This window comes from Stegodyphus dumicola, chromosome 8 (assembly GCF_044657685.1).
Source record: "Stegodyphus dumicola isolate Sdum_Otavi_A_Nest chromosome 8, ASM4465768v1".
Classification (NCBI taxonomy): Eukaryota; Metazoa; Arthropoda; class Arachnida; order Araneae; family Eresidae; genus Stegodyphus; species Stegodyphus dumicola.
The window spans coordinates 79,468,545-79,489,638 of NC_140775.1; the positions used below are offsets into that span (position 1 = coordinate 79,468,545).

General features: G+C 30.6%; 1 protein-coding gene across 3 annotated transcripts in view; it reads right to left on the reverse strand.

Moving 5' to 3' along the window:
• The window catches only part of LOC118199791 (fatty acid synthase-like), a 65,338-nt gene that overhangs the window by 34,893 nt on the left and 9,351 nt on the right, over positions 1-21,094 (reverse strand). For 2 of the 3 annotated variants that reach the window (XM_085822024.1, XM_085822025.1), the window contains exons 2-9: positions 12,497-12,706; positions 11,166-11,318; positions 9,664-9,837; positions 6,683-6,883; positions 4,224-4,346; positions 3,866-4,096; positions 2,610-3,052; positions 335-571 (exon numbers count right to left, since the gene is read on the reverse strand). In XM_085822024.1, the coding sequence (XP_085678150.1) occupies positions 335-571; positions 2,610-3,052; positions 3,866-4,096; positions 4,224-4,346; positions 6,683-6,883; positions 9,664-9,837; positions 11,166-11,318; positions 12,497-12,626 (1,692 nt within the window). In that variant the 5' untranslated portion in view covers positions 12,627-12,706. Of the gene's footprint in view, positions 1-334; positions 572-2,609; positions 3,053-3,865; positions 4,097-4,223; positions 4,347-6,682; positions 6,884-9,663; positions 9,838-11,165; positions 11,319-12,496; positions 12,707-14,411; positions 14,567-21,094 lie in introns of those variants that run through there. The other variant, XM_085822023.1, reaches the window with a different exon arrangement.

A 21,094-nucleotide genomic window follows, 5' to 3' on the forward strand; every position in this document is an offset into this window, starting at 1 on the left:
TAGATAATGGTACTGATCCTAATAAACAGTAATACACATTATTAATGTTATTAATATGTAACTCCAATAATAATTATTCACATTGCAACCAACAAAATTCTGGAAATGCTAGAAATTCAGAGTACAAAATCACTTAACGATCAAGCATTTTTTTAATTTGAGAAAAATATCATAACTGAATAACATACTGCATAATATTACTAACATATAACAAGTCTCAGTTTCTTAAATAAAAATAAACTACTAAATACTTTAAAGGACAACATTACACTTTTGTAGGTTAACTATTCAAACTTAGAAATTACTGAAATAAAAGAGACCTGAAGATACTAACCTGAACAGCTGCTATTGAAACAAAAGCTGGTATAATACTCCTTGCATTAGAAGTGTCTTTTACACCATTGGTTACTAAATCAATGAGGTCTAAACCATAAAGTTTTAAGACCTCTGCTGACTGCCGAATAGAATGTGCAAAAACATCCAAGTTCATTAGTTGTTTTGCCATACAAGGCCACTGAGTACCCATGCCAGAAAATATATACCATACAGGACGTTTTTCAGCAGATACTTGCTGCAAATACAAGAAATGAAAGTGTAATTATAGCACGATTTTTTGATTAAATTTTATGCAAGTAAACGATTTAGGATCTTAAGAATATGATACATTTTAGAACTATAAAAAGAAGTACATTTCGGAGTGCATCACAAATTTCAGTATATGGAAAAATAGAAATTCAGTTTTTATTAGTTTCTAAAAAATTATAATATTTTTAAAATGAAATTAAATGTAAATTAATGTTTGCAATATTTCTCTTGTTTGTTTATTCTTTAATTCTACTTTTTTATGCATGGGTATTTTCAAAAAGTGACAAGAGAACATGGCCCTTTTACCTATATATATATAAATCAACAGCAATATATACAGGGTGGTCAGAAAATCCATTTACTTATGCAGTTACTTCATTGTAACATTAATAACAGTTATTTCTCCAAAATGTCCGTATGTGCACCACCATTATCTCTGCACAGCTTGATATGCCTGAATATCCTCTAAATCAGCTGTGATATCACATGCTATTCACGCACACTTGCCTACAGAGCATTCATTGTCCACTTAGTGCTTTTTCCTGATGTATGATTTAATGATCCCCCCACTGGGCACTCTCTGTTGTTGTTAGATTTGAATATCGAGGCAGCCAAGGATAAGGGGCTGGTGGATTTGGGAACCCACGTTCCACCAGCAAGGGAACAGTTCATTCAGAAATTCACAAACAGCAAATGCAAAGTTGAGAGATCCATCGTGTTGATAAACAATTGAGTCACTAATGCCCGAATTTTGAAATTGTGAAAGAAGCCAGTCATTCAACATCTTCAGAGAAGTAACCTGGACATGGAACCCTCAAAGAAGCACAGACCAAAGATATGTTTTTCAGTCATTCCTGCCCAAAGCTTTCTTCTTCCATGGGATGAAAGTCTGACAACTTGGTGGTTCCTTACTGAACCATTCACAAAACTTATCTATCACCTGTGCCATATTTTTGTTGTGTTTCTGTTCATGGTCCAAACACTTTTCACTAAATGCTCCTCCAATGTGAAGTGGCTGATACCTGCCATTATATCTACCATTGTTCTTCACCAAGCACAGAGAAATTGCACAAGTCAACACACAGACTTTAATCTCCTCCCCCGGCAGTCTCACACTGAAATTCATACGAGGAGTACTATTGCCATATCAACGATCAGAATCCGAGACTTAGAATTTACGTATCTTACCATCTTATACTGTTACACGCATTTAGTTCAGGTGTAAAAGGATTTTCTGGCCACTCTGTATATATACATATATACACCGCAGACCAAAATTTATGTAGCTGGTGTTTTGGGTTAACATATTTAAGAAATGATGTATGCAACTTCAGTATGAAGTTTGTGATAAAATGATCAAAATTTAGTTTATTTCACATAAATTTTTAAATAAACTAATTTCAGTAATATTCTGTGGAAAAGAATAAAAATATTACTTAGTACATTTAAATTCATAATCTTTTCCCTTTAAATGTCCATTAGACACAGATATATTCCACAGTATGAAGTTAATGTGAATTCACTTAAAAAGTAATAAAACTTTTTGAAGTACATTAAATAAAATGGAGTCTCAGTATTTTAACATACAGACAGAAAAAAGTTAATTAACTGCATCAAAATTGTTAGATGATGATTCAGTCTGCTTCTAATAACACTGTATAATTTTATTACTGTAATAACTTATGATGCTATGCTGAAGATACAAAACTTCTTTAACCCTCTAAGTGGCAAAGCCATATATGTATGGCCTAGAATATTTTTTGTGATATCTGTAAGAACATACATATACATGCATATTAAAACGTGTCAAAGAAATTAAGGCAATATATCAAAAGTACACAAAACCAGGTATGAAATACCCGGAGAGTTTTTACATTAAAATCAAAAAAATAATTTGCTCTCATAGTAGTTTTGGGAAATTTGTGTTTTCTTAGTGAAAACCCTTGCTACTCAGAGGGTTAAGTAAGATGCTGTATAATATGCTAATCTAATATTTGTAAATTACATTTCAATGATAAACCTACCTTAATACATTCTACTTCTTGATCAGTCCCTAAAATTTTGTATCCACGAAATGGTTTCAATTGAGGAGATGTATATACAGATTTGTGCAATAATGCAAAAAAGTCTCTGGGTGGCATTTCAGTATCCACATATTCAAACATACTTTTTACACTTTCTTCTGTTCTTCCACTGTACAAAACAAGCTGAGGAAATGGGTTTTCTGTGATACTCTTTGGCTTAGTTACAGCTTCATTTGATTTTAAAATAGCATGAACATTGACGCCTCCAAATCCAAAACAACTGACACCAGCATAACCTCCCTTCCACGGAGTTGGATCAGTTACAACTTTTACCTGCCCATCTATCAATGGTTTGATCTCAGGATTGGGAGTATTAAAATGAAGATTTGGTGGTATTAAACCATTTTCCATACCAATAAGTACCTTAACAACAGCACAGAGACCTAAAGAAAGAATAAGAAAAGTTCAAGATATACCCAACGAAGAAAATTTCTTCTCAAGACATGATGATCAAATGGGGAAAAAGCATTTAAATACAGTTACAGATGCAGTTATCATACTTTAAGGAATATCAAAGTACATAATGCTATGAACATTTTGACAATAGTAATTTATATCAATGATTAGTTTAAAGTCCAACACAGACTTTTAATAAAATTTGAAATCCAAAGGCAGTTACTATGAATTTAAACACTCTGCATTTAATAATAATAATAAAAGTCCCAACGAGTCCTAATTACAGACTTTGTACTGTACAATATATGTAGTAGATGATATATATAATGATAAATAATCTCTTTTTTATACGTGTGTATGTAATAAAATAACCATGCACTAACATACTTAATTTTATAACTAATTACTTAATTGAGTCTAATTACCTAATTGTAATAAAGTACCTAATTTTATGAGTCTAATTACCTAATTGCAATAAAGTACTTGATTTTATGAGTTTATCATTCAGATAATTCACTTCTTCTCAGGTGAACTACAGAAATAATTTTCTCATAATTAGTATTAAATTGCAGAATTAAGCTAGAAAATTGGTAAATCATTTTTAAAGTAACCACTGCACTTAGTCACTAAAACTGGTAAACTGAACTGTCCAATTTTTAGTTTGCATAATTCAAATGTCAGCACAGTCTTAAGTACTAGTCACTTTAACAAGTACTAGATAATTTAATTTGAATGAAGCAAAAATCCCTCTGCCCATACTGAACAATTAAGGAAGATGAATAATAGAATGACAGACTAACCAGAAGATGGCTCAGAATGCCCCATGTTACTCTTAACTGAACCTACAAGAAGAGGTTCTTTTCTTCCATTGCAAAATATTTCAGCAATAGCTGACATTTCAATTGGGTCTCCTGCAGGAGTTCCAGTTCCATGTGCTTCAACGAATGACACATTCAAGGGATTTACTTTACTTTCATCATATACTGCAGCAATTAACTGTTTCTGCATCTCAGCAGAGGGGAAGGTTACACCTAAAATAAAAAGCCAATTCAAGTATGGTAAAAAAATTAATTTATGGATATATGGAAAGTATATATATATATGTATATATACATAATGATAGTAACTATACAAATTAAAGGTTTTATTTCTATTTACCTTGTTCCTTATAGCCATCTGTATTTGTTTTTATGTGTACAATAGATGCATATTTCCTTCTTGCTACATTAGCCTTTTGTAAAAATAATGTTACAACTGCTTCACTTCTGCCATATCCATTACCTTTAAGAAAAATAATAGATTATTTTAAAATAAATGTAAACATGCAAGATATTTTGTTATACTACATTCATCTTCAAAAGAATATTATTAAATTGGTAAAAGTATATTTACGGGTACCTCTTGGGGAGCGTTGGCAATTTTTGGAGGTACATGGATACCGAGTTTGTGCAATTCTTTGACTTGTTATTTTGGCTTTGTGTAGCAGCGATTTTAGCTCCAAAAATTGCTGCTACACAAAGACAAAATAACAAGTCAAAGAATTGCACAGACTAAGTATCCATGTATACATTGACCTTTTTTCACTTAAAAAAAATCACAGAATTGCACAAACTAGGCATTGCACACTCCTTTGACTTTATCCAAGCATACGTCAACCTATTTTCACTTAAAAAGCATCAGAGAATTGCACAAACTTGGCATTGCACACTCCCTTGACTTTGTCCATATACGCATCGATATATTTTTACTTAAAAAGTCAAAGGAGCACCCAATTCTAGGTAAAAGTACATTTATGGAGCATTCAACTACTCAGGTTACCGTAAATGAAACAACTTCATGATAATACAAGGGGTACCCTTCAGTTTACTCTAACCCAGCGCTGTCATAGCTTTCAGGCCATATTTTTTCACCAAACATTTCAGGGGCCAAGAAGGTTGATAAATGAAAAAGTCAGTTTATGTTAATTAAAAAAATATTTTATTTATACTAAAAAGAAAAGTTAAAAATATTCATAATATATTAATGAGAACATTGTGGCCATAATTGTTTAGCAACAATATCTTTTATGTCCATATCAATATTTGTTGTGGCAAGTCTAATTATATCTTCAAGAGTGGAATCTTACAAACTGTTTCTATATTTTGACTTTATATATTTCATATTGGAGTATGCATGCTCGCAGATATATGTACTTCCGAACATTGATACAATTTGAAGTCCAAAATCTGATGTTTCTCTTTATCTAAAAATTTGAATATTTCTATTCCAGTTACTCCATGAGATGTAAAAAATGGGTCAGTCTGCAGGTCGCATAATTCTATTTTATATTTAAGATCAATGGAGTTGATATCATTAATTGGATCACAAAATAAATCAATAGATGGTTTAAGCTCATCAAATTGAGAAAATCTTTCATTGAAATCCGTAATTAGCATATCCAATTTTGGTAGAAATATTTTAAAATTTGCTTTTATATTACATTCCTTCATTTCTTCATAGATCTCTTTGCAAGATTCAAAATGAAATAAATTATTTTGCTCCAAATTAAACCTTAACAATTTTAATTTGTTTCTAAATCCAGTAACATATTTATAAAGGCAACACACATTTTGATCTAGTCTTTGCAAGGATTTATTCAAAATATTTAAATAATTTGTAATGTTCGTTAGGAAAGCAAGTGAATAAATAAAATTTTTATCAACTAAATTTGCTGTCAAATTTTCATCGACAGCAATTTCTGTGAGAAAAAGATGAACTTCTTTTCGAAGTGTAAAGAATCTCCTCAAGCACTTTCCAGCACTTAACCAACGAACGTTACTATGTAAAAGCAGATCTCCATATTCAGTTTCCAATTCATAAAAAATGTTTTAAATTTTCAGTGTGTAAGAGAACAATTTCCGCCACGAATTAAATTAGTAATTTTGCAAACATTCCAAGCACTGTGGTTTACCATTCTTGTTCAGAATAAATAAATAATCTATTTCCCAGCGATCTTGAAATTCTCGATTTTCGAAGTCTATTTTTTGTTATTAGTAGCACTCATATTCAATAATTATTTTAATTAATAAATAAATATGAAATTAAGTTAATAATATTATAACACAGTCACCCCTCAACAAATTCTAGGCAAGACTGCACTCGTACGATTGCATGAATCAACCAAATAGCGCAAGGTAGTGTGCACACCACGTGCACCAACCATAGATAAACAACAACCAACTACAAATATAATATGTGGAGCCAACTATCATCAGACATTAAACGGATTGCTGCTGTATTCAGCCAGGTTAAGTGAAGTTACGCAAACTAAGTAGTACCTACTTTAAATTCAAATTAGATTAATTTTCACATAGTAAAATAAATTTAATAATAATAATAATAATAATAATTTAGTAACATAAATTTATTCATAGTAAAATGCGGGCCATAAAAATAATTTGGCCAGCTCTATTAAATCACATGAAAATAAATAAAATAAACTATCCAATGATTACATTTGATTCATTATCAGCTACAAACATTCAATACAAAGTTAAAATGTGAACTTAATATTTATCAATATGAAATATTTATAAAGATTTTACATTTACAAAATTTGAAATATATTATAAACTTACATGCAGCATCAAATGTCTTGCACATGCCATCATCTGAAAGCATGTTCAACTTGTAAAACTGCAGAGCAGTTCCAGGTCTCAAACACAAGTTAGCCCCTCCAACAATTGCAGCTTCACATTCATTATTTTGAATTGCCTGCACAGCTTCATATAAAGCCAGTGCACCTGAAGAACAGGCTGTGTCCATAAGGAAGCTTGGACCTAAATTCAACAGCAATCACATATTAGTATTTTACAAGTGAAAATATTAAAATAATTATTAGAAATTTTCAAAAATACAAATATAATAAAAAAATAAGTAAAAATTTTTTAAGTAATAAAAACATGCATTTTTTATTTTAATTTTATTTTTCAATCTATTGCATTCTTGTTAATTTTTTACAAAGTATAGGTAAAACTCTCATGGCCACCACTTTTCCAAGACCTTTGAAAGTTACTAATATTTCTAAGAACATAGTTAAACAACATCACTTCTGCACATCACAATTTTCAAAAGGAACCATGGCCAACACCTTACAGAGGTTTTTTGTTAGATGTAGTATAAGATTTGTATGCAAATTATTCAAAACTAAATATTGTCAAAAGAAAATGTGATGTTTGCCCCCCCAAAAGAAAAAGAACTGCGAATAATGTTAACTCCTTGAAATTTAGAAATTGATATAATAATTTAATGCCAATCGAATAGCAGCATGTATTACTTTGTTATGCAACTGCCATGCTTCCTAGTGTTTTTTTTTTAAACATAAACACATAATTAAATGTGTTAGTTTAAGCACCACACATGCACAAATAGTTTGGTCTCCAGATCTCTTCGTATTATCACTGGGTCTTGGGGTGTGATCTGCTTCTCTTTAACAGCTGCCAAAAAGTAAAGCAGGTGCATAATGGAAAAGTACAAATTTTCTCAGTTCACCTTTAATAATGCAAAGATAGCATTCTATTATGAAATTAGGATTAAAAATCAAATTGCATATCAAATTAGCTCAATATTACACTTTTGAAAATCTTAATTTTAATACATGCAGTTTATAAACACTATCAAATACAGTACAAAGTTCGATATCCGAACTCGTCGGGACATCGGCAATTCCGGATTTGGGATTTTTCCATATATTAGATCATCAGTTTAAACCTGGTAAGATGGCATGCAGAAATTACAATTAAAAATATGAAATCATAGTTTATGAAATAAAGAACAATTATGATCTAAAGGGTATAAAAATTTACAAAAAAAGAGCTTAATATTTATTTATTTACATTATTAAATGTTTCTTTCAATGTAAGTTGTTGCTTCCACAAAAAATTCAAAAAGTTCCTTTTCCTTATGTCATATACAGTTGACTTTCCAATGCCATACTCCTCGCATAATTTTGATATGGATTGTAGATCCTTTGGCAGATCCAGAATTGGAAACTCTTTTTGACATAATTGAAAGTTCAAGCTTAGTTTTTATAAAATTGGCGCAATAATAACAGTCTGCAAAAAATAATAAGCTGGATCAAATTAGAAGATTAGGGAGCAGCGCAGTCTGCTACATTAACTGTGCTTCAGAATTAGTAAAGATAAGCACCCGTTATACATTATTGGCTGTGTATCACTAGATTGGCGATGAAAGCAAAGTTGTTTTGCTAAATTTTGTCTTGCTCTTATTGCTTACTGAAATAAGCCTGAATTTCAATAGTTTAGTTACTTACTATACCTACGTTTATTTCTTGTACATGCTTAAAACTAATCTGAGTCCTGAATAAATAAACTCTCACATATACTTAAGGCTTTATCTAGGAGCAGCCCTAGATACTGCCTAGTGCAGTCGCTAGGGGTCCTAAATTCTGCTTCAAAGTGCCTTCCTAAGTTCTAAATTTTCACCATGTCTAAACTTTGGATCCCAGTGCTTTCCCTAAATCATAAAAACTTCTCATCCCTTAATTTTGCAGCTCGGTGCTTCTCCAGATTTCAAAAATTTTGTCTTCCTTAAATTCTACTGTCTGGTGCAGACATATTCTGCCAGCGCTTCTGGATTTATGGTGGAAAAACATATCAGTTATTCTTAATTAAAATAGCACTAAATGTCATCTTTTGGCCTATGAGTTTCATTAACAAAATCTATTTTTAGCATATGAAAAGAAATTTTCATTGAATTTTTTCTTGTCAACAATTTCCTAGAGCATTTAAAAATCTGTTATCATCGCCAAGTGTAATGTTAGCATAAAAGGTTGCCATACTCTTGTTATTCAGTTCCTAACATATAAAAAAAAAAAAAAAAAAAAAAAAAAAAAGTTTAGACATTGCTGCATGAGTTATTACTGAAGCTGTCATGTATTGATAAACATGCAATGATGAAAGCAAAATAAAATAAATAATGACTCATCAGGGATGTAAAATAGGTGAATGTTTGGGTTTCAGATTTATGCCAAGCAGACACTCAGCTACAGAGCCAAATTATTAATCTCATAAATTTATACTTACATGATTGTTTTTCCATAATGAGGTATTTTATTTAGTGCATAAGTGAAATTAAGAATCAGAATTTTTAAATGAAAATCTCTTACATGTTTTATTATGGAAGGAAAAATCAAATGCGCATGCATAAAGCATACAAAATAATAATAATAATGTTTGTGGCTTTCAGGTCCATATTTTAGATCATTCCGGATAATGGTCCATATGTGGAGATCTAGATTTCAGACTTTATTACTGTATATCATTTTCCCTCCCCCCTTATGAAATCAAAATGTTGCTTGCATTTTAAGAAGCTTGTAAAACATATTTTCAATTAACCTTTATTTGCTACAGCCACCTAATTTTAGAGATACATCATGCTGGATATGTACCAAAAATAATTTTATTATGTTATATGACATTAGATTAATTCTCAAATAATGCAAAATAGTTTTCATTTATTTAAAAGATACATTATAAACTATAGGAAATAAAATTGTAGAACAAAATCATATCAAATGAATTTTAATAGTTAAACATACCTTTGAAATCAAATGTATAGGAGACACGATTAGCAAACATTGCACGGCAGCATCCAGTCATAGCATAACCATTAATTTTCTTTGCATCATAACAAAAATACTCATCACTTTCAGATGAACAGTTTCCAATAAAAACTCCAATATTCCTCCCACGAAGTTCGTCTGGGTCATAACCTAAAATAGTGAAGAGTTATGAATTACATATACATGCATTATTTTAATTCATCCTTGTAACAGACAGAAAAAATATACAAAATATTACTAACAATAAGAAAAGTAGATTTTTTTTATTTGATTGTATGGCTGTGAAAGAAACTTTATTTCCAGGTACATTAAATATTTTGTAATTTTTATCTTTATTATCTGACTGATTTCACACAAAATCATTAAAAATATACTTTTATTACTTTAAACCCTTTAAGTATTTTATAGTTCCTCATTTACATTTCTATTCAAATTTTTATCCCTTTGCAACTGTCAACAAAATGAATGTTCTGCTTCATCACAACTGAGGCAAAAACTATCCCAAACAAAATTATGACTTTACAGAGCTAGTAATTTAAAAATTCCTTTAACTGTTTTTTTTTTTTTTTTTTTGTCAAAATTCTGTTCATAATTCAGTAACAATAATGTATTGTACTGTGGTTATGCATAAACACTTAAATCCTTTACTGATCTTAGCAATGCATAGAAAATGCAAAGAAATCTTGGTGCTTATCTGTTATTGGAACCAGATTCAGAAAAATGTATATATTTGCATGTGCATACACACATATACATGCATATGCACATACCAACATATATGCATATATCTGTGAATTATACCTTGACAACAGAAAAGTACTGAATTTTTATATACTTGATTGTAGCAAAACCAGTTTTGATATCAGTATACAATTTATTCATAAAAATTGACTGAAAAAACTTACAATGAAACTAAAATTGAGGGAAAATAATTTAATTATTTTTATTTTTTCATATATTAGAGAAAAAACTGAAATAAAATTATTATAGAACACCTGAAAATTTTGAAAGCTATACATGTACTCAAATTTAATATAATTTACAAAGTAGCAAAAACAAATGAGAAAATAATTCCAAGTTGATGAATAATATTTTATGCATGGATGGCAGTTAATGAGTCAATACTTTCAAGGGCTCAGCATTTTAATTGCTGATCACACAAGAGTTGATAGCAATTGTTCATGAGAAATTTCATTAATTTGCTGAAATATGTCTATCTATTTTTACTTCATTTTAATCTAAATTAAAATTATTGATCCTATCACAATCTAGACCCATTCTCCCTCCCAGTTTTTTTTTTTTTTTTTCTGAAATGTCTCCCTCATTCTCAGTATTATTCATTTTAAATTTTTTTTTATGTAAGTTAGTACAATTGACCGTAATATTTTCATTACATTAAAGTTAATTTACTTATATATAATTTATTCTAAAATATTAAATGTCATGTTTTTTAGCTTTATAGAAAACAGAAAATTTACCTGCATCAACTATAGTTTCATAAGTCAATTCTAAAAGGATTCTAGCCTGAGGATCCAGCATATGAGCTTGTTTATGATGAACACCAAAAAATTGATTATCAAATTTGCTTATATCCTTCAACATACCCATTCTTCTTGGTAAACCATACAGACCTAGAAAGAGATTTTCAGAAGTAAGCAAACAAAAAATAGCACATGTTAAAAATAGCTCGATAGATAAGCAACTGAACTGCATTAAAAAAAATTACATACACTTGTAGTAACTTATCAGAATTTGAACTAATTTTGCACTCAGCTATCTTTCATTGATAGATTACATAGTCAATAAAAATTTTTTATTTTGCTTAGCAGCTGATTTTCCAGATAAGGCCAATTTAGATACAAAAATGCATATTTAAATGTAAAGCAATTTCAATGAATGAAAAATTTATGTTACTAGTTAAATCTCTAATTAAAAATTTTTTTAGGAAAAAGAGTTTATAATTTTTTCAGGTAGCAAAACAAACTTTAGTTTTTATGAATTAAAGTTAGTTTTTTAAAGCTTGTGTGTCAAATATTTTATATGACCAATCATTATGCAGAATAATATATTAAATTTTTCTTTTCTTTATAACTAATAATTTTAAACAGAACTTGGATGTGAGGTTTTTATGGTATGAGTATGTTTTTTAAAACTATAATATATATACATTTAAAAGAATAATTTTAAAGAAATTACAAAATATTAATATTAACTTAAAATATTATTAAATATTTTGTACTCCATTTTCAAAAGTAAATGTAAATCTCCACATACCTAACTTTAATTTGGAACAGCCCTTTTAAATTCATGTCCCTTTTTTGTCTTGAAAATAGCAACATGCGAATAATAAATCTTTCTTTACATCACAACAAAATTAATTCCAGTCATATGATGGTAATGATTAAAATTCATCCATGATGAGAAAAGTAATTTTTTTTCCAATTATAGTTAAACTAATTAAACTAACATTAGTAAAGTGATATGTCCCTCTACTGAGAAATCAAACTTCACAATTTTTAATCTAATAACAATACTATGATCTTTCAAAATCTCATGCTGGTATCAATACAGCTAACATCTTATGCTTTTTTTCCCAATATAAAGAAAAATACAAAACTTATAATTTGCCTTAATTCACTAAGCTAAAGTTCTGATTATTCTTAAATTACTGATGATTAAAGTTTCTTAATGCATTTAATGCAATTTGTTAAAACTAAGCACAGTTTAAAGAATATATGGTGATTAGTTTTCTGCACTTAATAGTTTTATATGTAGTTATAAGTTTAATCATCGACATCATTTTTTTTACCTGGTTCCCATCGTCTGTTATCTTCTGTGACTAGGTCAACTTTATTATAGAGGTTGTCGCTGAATTCTCGAACACTGTCCGATTCAGGAAATCTTCCAGAGACTCCTGTTATCACAATTTCACTTTCCATGATTATGTATATTAATGATTCAATGAATGTAGTCCTTTATGAGCAAATGAAATTTACACACGATGAAAAGATAATTTTAACTGAAAAGAAAAAGGGAATATAATTTTGTTAAATCAAAAGGCACACAATATGGTATGCAGTTATTTAAAAATATTAATGTGAAGTTTGATGAACCAAAAATAATGAGTAACAAGAGTTTTGAGATGTTAAAATTTTGTGAACAACTATATTTTTAATCGGTGCTTGTTATCTGCAGAAAACTGAATTCTGGCTATGTAATTTGTTGTAATATATGTTACATGAAATAATACTCAGTGTGTTTATCTGTTATCAGTTGATAACTTTAGATACTTATATTCTTATAATAAGATAATTTTGTTCTTATAACATGCAGTCATAAATAATGTATTTTTGTAATAAAAACAATAAAAGTTTAAATAAAAAGCCAATGATTTACTTCAGTTATGAGGAAAAATATTATAGTTATTTAAATTTTATGTATCATTATTCGAAATATACTCCACATAAAAATAATTTTCAGAATTAAAAACTGCATATAAAAATGAAAAGAAAACCACAATATTTCAAAAAATGCTTTTAATCACTATAAAATATCACTGGAAGACTTTTGGAACCAACAATAGCAACAGAAAACCATTTTGTTAAAATAATTAATGGTGAATTTAATTTTTAAAACCTGTAGATGATTACACAAGAATACCTGTTTCATATATATATATATATATGTGTGTGTGTGTGTGTGTGTGTGTGTGTGTGTCTAGATATCTTATTTCATGCCTTTGATTGGTTTGTCTAAGTATTAAAAACTATTCCCCAGTAATTTTATTATATTTGGTACATGCACACTCACATATTATATTCAAAATAAATAAAGAACAATTACATAACTTCTCAAATTTTTCAAGTGTTGAATTTTATCTTCTAATAAAAATATCTAAATCAAATTTGTTTCATATAGCTTTTTAAGGATAATATAAATTATGAAATTGAAACACAATGCTTTTAAAACAGAAATTTGCATAATATTCTCTGCATCTGCTAAATTAGAAGCAAATATAAAGCTAAAAAAGTTTTAAATTTGGTTGAATAGTTTTAGTTTTTTAAACAGGTACATTCCAAGCAAAATCATATAATATAAAATTTTAATTTGTATCCAAAAGAGGGATGCATAAATTTTATGGTTGAGAACATTTTTAATCACACTTTACTGCAAATCAGTATGGTACTCAATTTGCTTCTCTGCAAATTACCACTGTTTTCGCATTCAACACTAAAATAATTATTTAATAAACTTTAAAAAACCACAAACTATATATTAATGCCTACCACAATACATAAAAATTGTATATTTAAAAATAAAAATTAAGAAATAACACCTGGTTTTAAGCATAAGCAACAGTTACAAAATTATGCATCATTTACACTGAATGCAGTATAATAAAGTTACGATGTAATAACATGAAATAAAGTCATAATTTATTTGCTTAAAATTTAAAGCTTAAGTAAAGTATGATTTAGAAACGAAAACCCAGCACGAAATGAATGCTCATTTTCTAAAAATTTTTAAAGATCAAAATTTTTAAATTAAAATGGTAAAAAAAAAAGGGCAAAAAAAAATTAGTTTAGCTGGACCCACTGCCATGCGTAGAATTCAATGTTATGCAATACTTTTTAATTTGCATCCTCTCTCTATGCTCATGGAACACAAACTTTAAAAAAATAATAATAATACATTTATAATAGAAAATACGTTAAAAATCTTACCTAATACGGAAAATTAACTAATTCAATACAAAGAGAGATTTTATATTATAAGTTAAAGCCTAAGTTTCGCACAAAACGCTTATAATTCATCTAATGACAGCCGGCTTTACAACCGCATCTTTTCTATGCTGCTCCGGATGCAAAACTATCTATACCGCTGCAATGATCCGACATACGGCCATTCCCCTATCAGCCAATCCAATGCTTGGATTCTCATCGCCTCACATATCACGTGACTTCACGTGACCAATACCTTGGCTGCATCATTCTTCGTTCCTGTGCGGTCATTTAATGGCCACGCAATCCCTTCATGGTTACGCGGTGAAAAATTTTTCAGGAAAACAATAAGTAATCTTAGTAAAAAAAAGGACAAGACTTACGCAAAGTTCAAATGCTTGCTTATCAACAGAAGAAAGAAAGATTTTTGAGCCAGAGCTTCACAAATGGAAATATTCGATAAGTACATATGGTGATCATGAAGCTAGATTTCATTTTTAGCAATATATCATGGGGATGGCACACCTGAGCAAAGCAGTGACGCAATTGATTACTGACGGTTGCTGGGAAATCCTCATTTCCGAATTCGAAAGAAATAGGCCTAGTACAGAAGTAGAGAACTCTGTTGCTTATGCAGAGCATGCTTATATTTAATTATATTCGACTTCAACATAAGAATTTAATATTTACAAAATATACATACAACCAGTTGTACTTTTCTATTAATTTACGCATGATTTTGATTCTTAATGGCTTAGTAAAGGTGTTCTCAAATTCGCTTTTATGTACGATTAAATTTGAACATGGTTCAAATGGCACATTATTAAAAATTAAATTTCTGTTATAATTTATAAAATCTTTTTAAAAAGTCTGAAAGGTTTCAGATTTTAAATTACATCAATATCATGTTCTTCGCACTTAAACCGTAAAATTCAGTTCAAGAGCAATATCCCAAAATAATTTTAAAATAAGCATATCTTTAGAATTTCCGATACACAGTCTCGCGCGCTGGAGATAAAAGCGTTTTTTCTGTACAACAGTCTGTTGCCATAGCTCGCTTTGAAATTCTTGAGTTTGTTAATCAAAAATTCGTTAAAGTTTTACTAAATATGAAATCGATAATAAAACAAATGCCAAATTTCAAATGTGGGCTTCCAGATGCTGATATACGCAGGATGATTACGTTATTTAAACTTTGATGGCTGTAGGTACCATTTTTTTATCACAATGCGAGAAACATACATACATTTATGCAGATTCTTCATTATTTAATTTCTTTAAATATAGTAAAGGGCGATAATATTTGGTGGCAACAATTTGAAAAGTGAAACAACGCATGTAGTGAATCTACGCAAAATGCCAAAACGAAATTAATAGTCCTTCTGGGCAAATTGCCCCTTTGGACTTAAAACAAATTTCTTATTCGCATTTATAATAAGTATTACATAATTTTTTTTTTTTTTTTTTTTTGTGGGTGTGTGTGTGTGTGTGTGTGTGGATTTGAGTGTGCTTTTTTTATGTCTGTAATTTAATTTTTATTTTTTTTTAATCGTTGCTATACTATTTTAAGTGTAATTTATTTTATATGCATGTATGTCTATCTATCTATCTATATATATATATGTGTGTGTGTGTGTGGATAGATAGACTGCTGTCATATAGGTATTTATACATAATAGATAGACTGCTGCCTCATATATAAATATATTTAAGTAAAGACTCAAAAACAAGATAAATTCGGGGGGAGTGGCGATAATCTTGTCTGAACTCTCTTTTTTCTTATTCATTACCCCCTTCACATGTCCGCAGTGAGGTTGAGTAGTATATATGTAATGATATTTTTAAATTAATTGATTAAATTAAATTCTAATAATATTGCTTAATAATGTGTTGGGCCCACCAGCGGCCGAGCGGTAAAGTCGCTGAACACTGGTAGTTCGGTCCGAGGTTCGAATCCCGCGAACGGGCTGGTTTTCCCCATGTGTTACGTGTATACGAGCCAGTTTCCCTTAGAAAGTCCTCCACGAAGGCATCACTCCCCTTAGGTAGATAGCCCTAGTGTGTTTTGCCATAATTAAATTAAATAAATAATAATGTGTTGGCGATTCTCTACCTAAATTGCATCCCTGTTCCTAAATTTTGGCGAAATCCTTTCTTTATTACAAATTATATTAACCTGTTGGCGCCCGCCAAATCGCCAAACTCATAAATCTGTCATATTACATAAAGTCTTTAAGAACACTCCTGATGAGAAAATAGCGTCACCTCGTGATTTTAATTAATATCGCTGATTGGATGAGCACCATGACGCACACATATCTATAAACAGGGCTTCTCCTCAAGGTAGAAGGAGGAACGCTTCTGAGATGGATCATTATATATATATATATACTGATCCGATTTTCGAGATTTTGATTTATTATATATATAAGCTACATTATGCTCTTATTATCGCATAAATTAAAAACATTTAAATACAGTAAACGTCAAAATGTTACGTTTCTGTAAATTAACTTTTGAAGCCAAGGTTCCCATTTCTTGCAGCCTTGCCTATTATTGGACTAGTGTTAGTGCTTTCTATCAAAATGCTTACAGGAATGCTAATACTTGATCGAACGCTTGATATTTTGTACAGGTTCAGAACCATTGTTTTGTAGTAGTGATATTTAATATCGTTTAGTATCGCATAGTATCTATAGCAGTGCGACATGCGACACCTTGAAAATGCGAGCGTTTTCGCGACCCCAATCAACTCTTTAATTGTGTACCATTAATTCAGATTTTTTAGGATTTTCATTCACCTTGCGACTTTACTATAAACTTTCGAGACCCAAAATGTGGCCGTTCTCCACAGTATGAACACCACTGCACTAGAGCATTCGAGGTGCTGGTGTATGGAGAAATCTTAAATTCAAATCCTAACTGAAGAGGTTTTATAGTTAGATTATGCTGAATTCACTAACGATCAGTGGAGCAGTCACAGAAGGGTTAAGAAGGTACTCTGCCGCAGATAGAACGTTTCAGGGCACTTTATTTTCATGCGAACATTAATTACATGAATCGTCAGAAATGAAAGAAGGATTGCGATTTATGGATCATAGAAAAGCTCGCTACGGTTATCTGCTTAAGGGAACGGTTGCGTTCGTGAAGAACTTTAGTTCTTCACGAAAATTTAGAAGAAGGTCCAGAAGTGCTTAGAAACTGCGCATTGCCTCATATTCATATTACGAAAGGAATATTGGTTCCTCGGATCTAGAAACTAATTCAGCGCATTTAAAATTTTTCAATTCGTTAGTGATGACGACAAAAACTTCATTTACGAAAACATTTAATTAAATATACAGTGGTGGTGCCGCCCAACCGGGATAATGATTAGCGACGCAGACTGTCGTACCGAAGAGAAAGGGTTCTAATCCCGGAGAAGAATGGATGTTTGTAAATGTATAGTGTCTGCGCGGCATGGGGGCACTCTGAATATGCGGTGAGCCGAAAGTCGTCTCGACAATTTGATGGTAGGAAAGGAGGAGTGGAAGACCTTCGGACTCCTCTTCCCCGAAGTGCTATCCTTCAAAATTGCGGAGCAGAACTGAGCAAATTCGCTCTTTCATTTATATGGTGCTCAAGACTCTTGCCAACGACAGACGCAATCTTGATCCGTTGCCACGATGCATTTCGTGGGCTTGCTCTGATATCAGAGACCTGATCTGTTGTTACTGTCGATGGAGTGGGATAAACCACAAAAAAAAAAAAAAAAAAAAAAAAAAAAAAAACACACTGTAGTAGTGATCAATGGTTAAGCCTGCTGATCGTTTGGCTACGGTTATAAGGTATTTCTGCCGCTTTCTTAGCATGACTTCATGGTGTAATAGTTCACTCGGTGCGTATTCAAGAGTTCCGTGGTTCGAGTGCCGGCGAGGGCATTGCTTATTTTTTATGTCTCCTGTATGAAAAATAACCTAATGTCTCTATAGTGGGACCCGAACTAAAAAAACTGGTGGCTGATAATTCTCCACCACCAAACTGAGGCATTTGATCCTAAATGCAAACCTAATGAAATAAATATTTTATGTCCTTTCCTCTAGCTAAGCATCTCGATTAGATACTAGAAAGTTAGAAGCATACTGGAATCAGTATTTGGGGGGGGATAGAGAAATGTTTTTCGTAACAATGGAGATACAAAATCGCACTTGCTTCATTTTGAGATAATAATATTTTCGTATGAAACTTACAATAAATAATAAATAAATGAAAATAATTTTTCAGGGAAGACTGCAAGAAAATTACATATACTTTAAGTGTGAACTTAGAGTTCTCTTACCATAATGTATGCAGTGGTATAACAATTAAACTTCAAGTTTTAAGGCGATCCAGTCTTAATGAACCTAAAACACTTCTCAGTGACAAACAGAAAAGCAAAACAGAAAATTTACATACAATGAACAAATTACATGCTCATGTATTTGCCATCAATTTTCGCAAGCCGTTCATATACGTTTCCACAAATAGCCGAGTGAATAATACCACAGAACACTGGCAGTTCGATTCATTTTCCCTTGAATGATCGGCTGCTCACTATTTTTCTTTCTAAATGTGTAATAAATACTAATTTCCGTTACAATTAGAAAGCTCATAGTTTCCCAATACCATTAAAAGGCTTTCATTAAAATCTCTTCCAACAATATATTCTGCTTAGAAAAATTGGTCTTATGTGTTTTGTCTTAATCAATAAGTCAAACAATGAATCATTCTTATGCATTAACAAATTGCATAAGAAGATGCAACAAACAAAATAGTCGAGCTCGAAGTCTGATAAATAGCAGAAGAAAAGTGAACATGTATGACCACATTTAAAAAAATTTTTATGCATATCTTTATAAAATCATACACAAAATTTCCGAATATTTATATTTTTTTCATAAGATTTAATGTTTCGTAATTTCATGATTTCAATTTTATTCACATTTTTAACTTTAAGCCAATGCCTCAATGCATTCACAGCTTTCTATGCCTGTTAGTTTGGATATACTGTCTTTTCTTTCTTCCTCTTAGTTTTCACTGTCGTTTCGTTAAGCAGTAAAATTTCTTTGACAATAATTTAATTTGTTTTGCTGCTAAGCGCGACGCTAGTGGCATCATTTTATAAGCAGTTTAAAACAGCATCTGCGGTCTATCAAAGCGTTTAATTGAAATTAATATGGGCAAACAAACCAGGAAAAAGGTCTAAAAACCAAATTCTGTATATAACCCTAATAAATTGGGGTGGTTATCAAAATTTACGGAATTGGAAATCGAAAAAATCATTCAACAATCACACCAATAGCTGATCCAGATTCATTCATTTTGTTCTTTCCTTTTTAATACTCAGTTCATGAGTTCAGTTCAGTTTCCCAAACCGTCAACCTACTAATGTCTTTTTCCATTGTTTGTAGTCAATTAACTCAGTGTTTCATGAGCTGTAGAAGTTTATTTACACGATTAGACAAGAGTCTCACTTACAGTATTAGAGCAATGATTCATCCATTGCCAACATCCTGCCAAATGATTTGGCAAAACATCAAGCAAAAAAAAAAAAAAAAAAAAAAAAAAAATACGCGACACACCTAACAGGTAATTAGTGGCGTAATTAATACTGAAAATGAGGACTGAGTATTTGCAATCGTTAAGTTCTAAGACTTGTGACTATAGTCTGCGGGGGTGAATCAGATAGCAAAGCTTTTCTAAAAGTGAAAACCTTGCTAAATATTTCTACACCAAAATTACTTTTTCATTGATAAACGAGTCAGAAAGTAAGTAAAAATAGCTTTTTGTGATAACTTTGGGTATGTAAATTTCGATTTACATTCAGGAATTTTTTAATGATAGCGACTCTAATTTTCATGTTTTGCATCACATTATTTGCATTGCTAGATAGCTGTTCATTCTTTAATAAGCTGGGCGACCCGACAAATGGCCAGTTAGGATTCTTAGTTATTTAGCCAGTTAGGTTCATTATTTCATATTAACTTTTATACCACTAGCATAACTAATAAAATCTGTTTCTAAAGTAAGACATTATGTACCACCTCTTACTTTTTTGTTGGCAGCATAAATGATAATGCTTGAAAGGAATTATAATTCATTCAGTATGAAAAACAAGAAATTATGATGTGAAAGAACTGACGAAGTAACATTCGCATAAAAAATTTAAATGCAAGGATTTCTTTCTAATAGACTCGGAATTTCAGACGATTTGAGTTTTCTATGGAGGTGATCGATTTAAAAGAACGTGACTGTCGATGAGATTTGCATAATTGTGTTCCGTTAGAAATAAACTGTTATTCATAATTCCATAAATTATTTTAAAGATTCGAAATAAATAAACTATGCAGGTGACACGTAACAGAAGACAGGGACACTAGCACATAGCCGTTAACTTTGATAGTTAAACAAACAGGAGTAGTCTAACACTTCCCACTGGGCTAGAATTCGCTTCACATTGTGGTTTGATAAAGAAGACAAACGAATAATACTGGGTCGTATATAAAATAAACTATGCAACGAATATTAAAAATTTTTACACTGGAAAAAAAAGTATAAATGAATTTTTTAAACATATTCCAGATGCACTGAAATGTGTTTACATTTGTTTGTACTGCAATTAAGAAGATTTACTATTTGGACATGTTGAAAAGCTAGCTGCCACAACT